The sequence below is a fragment of the Lepisosteus platostomus genome, chromosome 16 (genome assembly GCF_059453375.1).
Source record: "Lepisosteus platostomus isolate fLepPlt1 chromosome 16, fLepPlt1.hap1, whole genome shotgun sequence".
Classification (NCBI taxonomy): Eukaryota; Metazoa; Chordata; class Actinopteri; order Semionotiformes; family Lepisosteidae; genus Lepisosteus; species Lepisosteus platostomus.
Window position 1 is genome coordinate 1,789,646 of NC_142626.1, and position 8,639 is coordinate 1,798,284.

General features: G+C 57.1%; 2 protein-coding genes across 3 annotated transcripts; one reads left to right on the plus strand and one right to left on the minus strand.

Annotated features, from left to right (window-relative positions):
- The first annotated feature begins 2,557 nt into the window (after positions 1 to 2,557).
- Positions 2,558 to 4,449, plus strand: gpha2 (glycoprotein hormone subunit alpha 2). 2 transcript variants are annotated; one of them, XM_088608645.1, is made up of 4 exons: positions 2,558 to 2,675; positions 2,868 to 3,003; positions 3,171 to 3,383; positions 4,185 to 4,449. In XM_088608645.1, the coding sequence occupies exons 2-4, from the start codon at positions 2,874 to 2,876 to the stop codon at positions 4,433 to 4,435; spliced, it is 594 nt and encodes a 197-aa protein (XP_088464771.1). In that variant the 5' UTR covers positions 2,558 to 2,675; positions 2,868 to 2,873; the 3' UTR covers positions 4,436 to 4,449. The 2 variants fall into 2 exon arrangements, with proteins under 2 accessions (XP_088464771.1, XP_088464772.1); XM_088608646.1 differs by having other exon boundaries at positions 3,171 to 3,355.
- Positions 4,450 to 5,518: 1,069 nt separating this feature from the next.
- On the minus strand, positions 5,519 to 8,439 carry cth1 (cysteine three histidine 1). The gene is made up of 2 exons (XM_088609018.1): positions 8,221 to 8,439; positions 5,519 to 7,519 (listed from the first exon to the last, which is right to left on the minus strand). Exons 1-2 carry the CDS (start codon positions 8,236 to 8,238, stop codon positions 6,701 to 6,703), a joined length of 837 nt encoding a protein of 278 aa, XP_088465144.1. The 5' UTR covers positions 8,239 to 8,439; the 3' UTR covers positions 5,519 to 6,700.
- Between the last annotated feature and the right edge of the window lie 200 nt (positions 8,440 to 8,639).

Here is an 8,639-nt window from a genome sequence, read left to right on the forward strand (position 1 = left end):
GTCCGCTGGTCTGTCTTATTCTGCTATTTTTAATAAGGGCTCGCAGCTACCAGGGACAAAGTGTAGCGGGTAGCTGGAGGTGCAATATTTACCACAAAAGATGGTGAAGGAGAGATGATACAATAAGAACCGTCTTGGGCTGTAGTGTTGTAGATCCATTAAGAAAAAAAACAGTGAAACTTAGTGTGTAAAGGCCGTCTTGTCTGTAATAGTTCTTATGTTTTTTTACTCTTGCTGCTTGCATCATCTCCTAAGAAGCATTTTGTCCAGCTATAGAGAACACCGCGCAGTAAGGGACAGCAGTATGCAGCCTGAGAGCTCACGAGCGCTTCGCTTGAGAGCTCCCATTGCTCATAGAGTTTTAATGGGATTTTTCAGAATGGGGTGATCTCATCTCTTCACTGCTGCTGGCACATGCCCTATAAAGTCTATGCTTCATCCCATAATATCTGGAAAGAAAGAAAAGGCCGCAACAACATTTAAAAAGAAAAAAAAAACTTCGGAATTGTTCATCGAAAAATGAGCGCAGTGACTTCTGCGTTCAGGAATCTTGTTTTACCTGATGTCAACTCTGTAGCCTGGAAACCCAGAGCCCAATATTAATACAGCTATTCTAAGGCGCATTACACCATATAGCGTTTCCCGTGATTAGTGTAATTTGATTTGGGCCACCTCAGAGAGTTTGTCAGGAGCTCTCCCACCCCTCTGTCTTGGAAATCTCCTGCCTCCTGACACTTCCCTCTGGTCTGACAGCAGGCAGAACCCAGGATCAGACTGCTGTATGTGTGTGTGTGTACAGTACTCACCTGCTAGTAAAGAAAAGAGATCAAGCAATAGCCAGATGAATTACAGGACCCTATGTGGTGACTTAGAGAGTGAGCCTTTAATAATAAGTTCCTTTATCTCCTTAAGCAGAGGGCTCACAGGCAGACAATCCAATCTGCTACGGGGGTTCAATGAAGCAAAGCACAGAGCTCACACATGTGCGAACACGTACAGTACAATCCTATAGCTTGGGTTAAGGAAACCTACCCAAAGCTAAAAGGAAAAGGGTGTCTGTGCCAGAGGTTTCACTCCGTACCTTAACTGTGTATACGGAATGTACAGCAGTCACACAACAAGAATACGTTGGATAACGCACACGTCAGCCAATATTAGGAAAGCGCATCGATCTAGTGTGAAAATGTTTTAGGCTTGGTCAAATGCCAGTTAACACAACCGCCTGATCCAGGCCAGGTTTTACAGCGTTGTCGTGCGGACTCCCATCACGCAGCTGTCTGATCCAGTCCAGGTTTTACAGTGTTGTCATGCAGACTCCCATCACACACCTGTCTGATCCAGTCCAGGTTTTACAGTGTTGTCATGCAGACTCCCATCACACAGCTCTCTGATCCATTCCAGGTTTTAAATTAACTGTGTCTTGTGTGTAACATACTAGGAAAATACATACAACTAACTTGCAACTGGTCACTTCAGTTTTAACATAACCATGCTGAAAGATTTGCAACGTTAAAGTCACATAATATAAGGTTTCCTGTTTCATTCTATTTCTGTTTATGCAAGAGCTCCGCAGCTGAAATCACAGGCTTGGATCAATCTTCCTAATCGTGGGTATCAGATTGTTTTTTCGGAGGACATAATGTGCTCCAGGGATTCTCTCCCTGTTTACATATCACTTCCCCAAGAGGATTTCTGTTTCACCCAGGAAGACAGGGGCTGCAGAGCTTGTTCAGGAATCTGGCCCTCCAAAGGCTAAGGAATGGGCCAGCGACCAACTGCAAGCAGGCCGATCGCTTTGCTCTCGACACATGGACTGCTCTAAGCTCTGTGGCTGAGGATCTGCACCTGTGGCTGGGAGGTTGCCGGTTCGAATCCTACAGCCGGCAGAGGAATCCTACTCCGCTGGGCCCCTGAGCGAGGCCCTTCACCCCAGCTGCTCCAGGGGCGCTGTACAATGGCTGACCCTGCGCTCTGACCCCCAGCTTCTCTCTCCCTGTCTGTGTGTCTGTGTCTCATGGAGAGCAAGCTGGGGTCTGCGAAAAGATGAATTCCTAATGCAAGAAATTGTATAGGGCCCATAAAGCAATATCATCATTATTCTTATTAAGAAGGCCTCGTGCTGAGCACTGGAGTATGGGGCGCCTGTCTGTGGGGGGCTGGCAGGGCTCCCCGCGAGAGTTCTGAGGTGCCCTCCCCTCACCTCTGGACTCTCCGATGAGACGATAGATTCGGGGGGGGGGGGGGGGCAGAAGTAAGAGCACGCTTAAGAAAAACAAGACCCTGGGCTGAGTGCACGCACAAACATCCTTGCTACAGACCCCAGCCGTGCTTAGCAGGCAGTGTGATTGTGCAGTTAACCTTTTCCTGTGAGTCTTTGGCTCCCCCCTGAAGGCTCTCCTGCGCAAGGACAGCCTGAGACCAGCCTCCCTCTGGGGGGGGGGGGGGGGGCGCAGGGGGGCTCTGACAGAGGAGAGGTGTGAAACCTGAGGAGCCGCACCGGAGGGAGGGAGGGAGGGAGGGGCAGGCCGAGGGGAGCGCCCGGGTGTGGGAGGAAGGACTCACCTGCACTATAAAGAGCGCTGGATCAGCCTGTCAGCTCCCAGAGCACACCGGCCACCTTCGTGCATCCCCGAGATCGACCAGCGCCGCCGCCGCCCCCAGACCGCCACACACAGGTATGACCGGCCGCCCCTCTCCCACACTTCCCAGTCCTGACGAGCTGTCATGGTCTCTACTTCGCCCCGGGCCTGAAGAATTTCATACTGATGGAACCGGGGTGTTATTTTGGGGGGTGGGGGTGGGGGGGCACGTTCATGGCATTATAAGACGGGAAGTGACCCCCAGATGTGTGCGTTTGCCCCATTCAGGACGCCATGTCTGCCGCTCGAACCCAGAGCCCCTTCCTCCTGCCGCTCCTGCTGCTGCTGCTGCTGACCCAGCTGCTCCTCCTGCCCCCCGCCACCTGGAGCTACGAGGCGCTGGGGCCCGGCTGCCACCTGTACCGTAAGTACCCCGGCACGCCGGCAGGGACCCCACCACCGCCCCAACACTGCAAGCTGGAGAACTCGGGCTCTGCACCTTCTCCGCTGTGCAGCGGGAGTCACGCTAAACAGGAACTTTCCCCTGCGGCGCGAGTTCTTAGTGTGTCCTCTCCCTCTCTCTCCCCCCAGCCTTCAACGTGACGATCAGGAGCGACCGGCGGGGCACGTGTCGAGGGACACACGTGGTGCACGCGTGTGTGGGCTACTGCGAGTCCAGCGCCTTCCCCTCGCGCTACTCCGTCCTGCTGGCCAGCAACTTCACCCACAACATCACCTCCGCCTCCCAGTGCTGCACCATCAGCAGGGACTCCCGGGTACGAGCACCGGCACCGGCGCACACTGGTACTGTACTGGCACTGGCACTGGAGCACACTGGTGCTATACTGACACTGGCACTGGTACCACACTGGTGCTATACTGACACTGGTACCACAGTGCCACTATACTGACACTGGCGCTGGAGCACACTGGCACTATACTGACACTGGTACCACACTGGTGCTATACTGACACTGGCACTGGCACCACACTGGTACTGTACTGACACTGGTACCACACTGGTACTATACTGACACGGGTGCTGGAGCACACTGGCACTGGAGCACACTGGTACCAACACTGACACTGGCACCATCACCACACTGATGCCACAACTCACCACCAGCAGCCCGCTGGAGCCCAGCAGTGTGAGCCTGGCCAGTACCTGGAGGGGAGACCCCTGGGAGAGCTGAGGCTGCTGCTGGGACAGGTGTGAGTGGGGCCAGCAGGGGGCGCTCACCCTGCGGTCTGTGTGGGTCCTGATGCCCCAGTATAGTGACGGGGACACTAGACCGTAAAGAGGTGCTGTCCTTCGGATGAGACGTAAAACCGAGGTCCTGACTCTCTGTGGTCATTAAAAACCCCAGGGTGTTTCTCGAGAAGAGTAGGGGTGTTACCCCGGTGTCCTGGCCAAATTCCCCCCTGGCCTTCACCCATCATGGCCTCCTAATAACCCCCCTCTCTGAACTGGCTCCGTCACTCTGCTCTCCTCCCCACTGAGAGCTGGGGTGTGGGGAGCGGACTGGCGCCCCCCAGCCGCTCTCGTTGGGGTGCCCAGACGAGTGTGGGGGTCGTTACCTTCCCTCTCCTCCCCCCCCCCGACAGGTGCGGGTGCGCCTGGACTGCGGCCGCGGCCGCCACCACAGCGACATCGAGATCCTGACGGCGCGGGGCTGCCGCTGCGACACCTGTCACAAGTCCCGCTACTGAGACAGGAGGGCCCCCCCTGCACCCCCAGAGCTACAGCCCAGCCCAGAACTGCTCTGGACAGTAAGGGCGCTGGGCCGCCGGAGAGCCGGAAGGGGACGAATTCGCTTCACCCGCGAGCTCCTGCAGCCCCCCGGCGGCTGAAATAAAAGTTTGCAAACAAGGCGCGTCTTATCTTTGTTTTTGTTTTGTTTTTTTATATCGTTTGTTGCTTCGCTTTGAAATGACGCGTCCACTCCTGCGGCGCTTATAAGTCCGGGCCCTCCGATCGGACAGCTTCTGCCCCCGACCGGTTCTCGAATTGCTTAAATTCAACAGACCACCCACCCCCGCCTGCGGCTCGATGGGTCGTCCACAAAACCCGGCGGCCGGCGGCGCGGCGCGCCAGTGCCGCCCCCTGGTGGGGTGAGTGCGTCACTGCTCCGCCGCGCTGCGCCCTGGGAGACTTGTAGCCACCGGCCGGGACCCGCGCCCATCGAGGAAGCGCAGCGGGTAAGCGTAATAATAATAAAAATAATTGCTTACACTTATATAGCGCTTTTCTGGACACTCCACTCAAAGCGCTTTACAGGTAATGGGGATCCCCTCCACCACCACCAATGTGCAGCCCCAACTGGATGATAGAGCGTCACAAAAACATCCCCGATAACAAAAAATAAAATATTTGTGGAGTGGGGAAAAACAGGAGCGAGAGCTGAAGCGAAGTGAGCAGGCTAATATCGGAAGGAGCAAAACCCTCTCTCCTAGCGCCCTCACACGAATCTCGAGGGCTGGTTTCTGTCACCTGGCACCTCTCAGGAGCTCATTCACTGCAGAGCTGCAGCGCTCCTACCCAGCCGCCCGGGCGTGCGAGGGGGAACACCACACACACACCAGTGTTTGGAGAGGTCACCTGCAAAAGACGTGCAACGCCCCGTTTGTCTAAAGCGAAGTTAAATTGAATTCACAGATCGGCGCTATATCACGATCTGCCTGATCTAATGCCCTGGTCGCTAGTGGGATAAACATCTGCTACAAACGTATTCATCTTCGTTAACCGTTTGTCTCCTTCATACGTCTTGCAAGTCGCTTCGAGAAGGTACATTTAAAGGCGCTATATCACCAGAAAGCAGTGGATGACAGGCAGAGACGACTGTAACCCCCAGTTACCCCAGACAGTTTCAGACATCCTATCGCAAAAGCCTCCAACACACGCCGACGCCAACGTGAGAAAAAGCAGCGGGGCAACATGATCATTTTTGTTGTTGTTTATTAGCCAACAAACACAAGCATTTATAAAAATAAACTTAAATAAAACTTAATATACAGTAAATACCGACATCCATCCGTCCATTCAAGTTATGTACAGTTTCCATTTCGAGATTAAATTTTAAAAAAAAAAAGCTTAAAACCTTCATTTCCGAATATCAACAATCAGAGTCTTGAACAGGAGATCTGCTACTGGGAGAACGTCCGATGCGCAAAGACGCAGCAGGATAGCTGTGGCTGTAGTCCCAGAGGCCTGGCTCTTCTCCAGCCCAAATCCCAGGCCAGCACTCAAGTGCTTCATCCAAGCAGGAAGACAGCCCACAGACCACTGACCTCTGACCCCAGCCTGTGTGTGGACAACAAGGTTATCCCCCAGATCCCAAGGAACGGAGTTAGATTCCAGGTTTTCCAGATCTCATGAGATCGCCACCAGATACTGGGAGAAACCAGCATGTTACCAGACCCAGAGGCGGTTTTGGGAATCCCAGATCTGGGACTGGAGCCGAGGAACAGTCCAGGTCACGAGAGGACTTCCATCCCGAGTGCAAGACGGCCTTTCAGCTCAAGAGGAGCTGGAGCAGGCAAGGCTGAGAAGCCCTTCAGCCACTATTTCACAGGAAAACCGGGCCCTCGGAGGTTATCACTGTCCTGCTGCAGTCTGTGCAAGACCGCCGGTCCCAGAGCGGAGCATCCGAGCTGCTTCGCCCAGATCTCCAGGAGACTGGACCAGCAGGCGCCAAGCACAGGCGCCGTTCAAGACCACCGCAAGCGATCAGAGACCGAGGACCCCCCACCCTGCAGGGCCTGTGGTGTTCCCCAGACAGACTGGACGGCCCGGGTTCCGCGCCAGCCCCCTCGGACCTCACCACCGGCGCCCCCTGCAGGACCAGGGCCGCAGACCCCCTCGCTGCCCCCGCAGCTCAAGACAGACCAACTGCCCCCTTCTTTAAGACGCCATAGCTTTCAAGTGCCAACGAGCTGAGTAAGCAGCTCACCCACCCCCCCCACAGACAGAGACCCCACAGCCCCCCCCCCGGGCCGGGGGCTCTGCTCACTGGACCCAGGAAAGTGCCATCGGACTAAACGAGGCGCCCCAGAGCTCTGTCTCTCAGTCCGGGCTCCGGGGCGCCAGGCGAGGTCCGGCCCGGCCCCAAGAAGCCTGGGCGCTAGAGTGACAGCTTCCCCGGGCTCCGGGCCGCCGGCTCGGGGCTCCCGGCGTCCAGCTGCCCGAGCCCCCAGGCCAGGGGCAGGAGCAGGTCGCCCAGCTGCCGGCTGGCGAAGGTGAAGGCGTTGCTGGCCGGCGGCGGGGGCGGGGGCAGCGGGGGGTCCCCGCGGCGATCCGGGGCGCCCCCCCCCAGCGGCGGCTGCGGGGGCGGCGCGGGGGGGGCGGGGGCGTGGCGGAAGAGGCAGCGCGTGCCGTACAGGCAGAACCCGAAGGCCAGGAAGGTCCGGCACAGGGAGGGGCGCCCCCGCTCGGCGCCCTTCTCCGGGGGCCCCTGGGGCTTCCCGTCCGCATGCAGGAAGTGGCAGCGGGCCCCGTACGGGCACACGCCGAAGGCCAGGTAGGTGCGGCAGGGCGCGGTGGCGGCGGCGGCGCGGGGGCGAGCGCCGGGCACGCGCAGCTCCTCGGGGGCGTGCACGAACAGGCAGCGGGCGCCGTACGGGCACACGCCGGCCGTGTGGAAGGCCCGGCACGGCTCCGTCTTGTACTTGGGGTGGCGGGCGGGTACGCGCAGCTCCCGCAGGCCGTGGGCGAACTGGCAGCGCTCGGCGTAGCGGCAGGCGCCGGCCGCGGCGTAGCGGCTGCACAGCTCCGTCTTGTAGCGCAGGTAGCAGGGCCGGGGGGCCGCCGGCGCCGGGGGGGTCTCCACCAGCGGCAGCAGAGCCTCCGCCAGGGACCCCCCGCCCCACAGCGGCGCCCCGCGCCGGAACAGCACGTCCTCGGCTCCCTCGGGGCTGGGCGGCAGCAGCAGGTCCTCACGGGCCTGTCCGGGGAGGAAGAGGGGGACTGAGGAAACGCCATCCACAACTCTTAGCGTAAAGCAGCGTCTGCTGTCCGTGATTACAGCTGGGATCCTGGATCTTGCAGGGAAACGCAAACGCAGTCAGAAATCCAAACTACGTCACGCTTTCGAGGGACAGAGAGCCCAGGAGACGGGATAGCATTTTTTAAAAGAAAACGACGTCATATATATGATGTGCGTACACACACTCAGCACTGTATTAGCAGTATTACAGTGCGTTTCTCGCTCAAGACGATGCGTCTCAAATACCACGGACACGGGTCCGAGTTTCCAGAGCTTGCTCACGGGTGGATTCCTGTGAACAGGAGCTCTCCCACCCACTCCAAAAGGGATTCAGTCACCGGAGAGGTCCGGTACCCGGCTAACGCTACAACAGCTAGGAAAGATGGCACTGGCATTTAAAAAAAAACAAAACATGGAAGAGGTTCTCAAAACTCTATAGTTCGCGATGCTCTATTCATTTAGGCAATACATATCGACTTCCCAGCAGGAATCACCGAGATATTCCATCGCACGGTCACGGGAAAAGACCAACCTACCCACGACTAGCGAAACTGACGCCAAACCGCACCTCCCTGCCTTCCCGTTTCAGATGAACAGCTCTTTAAAAAGTCATGGCCACACGGCAGCGGTGAATTAAAGTAAAGGAAGAGGCAACCGACCTGTTCGCCAAACAGCATTGTAGCGCCAACGACGAGACCTCTCAAGAGCGCCCCAAGGGTGTTGTGATACGGTATCCTGGTAGTACAGTATCCCTTTCCTCTTTCGCAGCCCAGTCGCCAATATCTCACATCATACTTCAAACATTAAAAAAAAAGAAAGCGCTCTGAAAGAAGACAGGACGATACTGTCTCCACACGTATACCTACTCTCTGCCGCTCCCGCGCTATATTTAAATGTTAACCAGCTGGGCGCTGGCAGACGTCACCCGCCTAATTCGAATGCGCCAATCAGATGACGGCAGCCGGGGAAATGGGGCGGGGCCTCTCCTCCCAGCGGGCCAATCGGTGCCCGGGGAAGGCGTGGCCGGACGCCTGGGCAAACGTGGTTGAATTGTCTCACCCCGCTGATCAGCTGATCC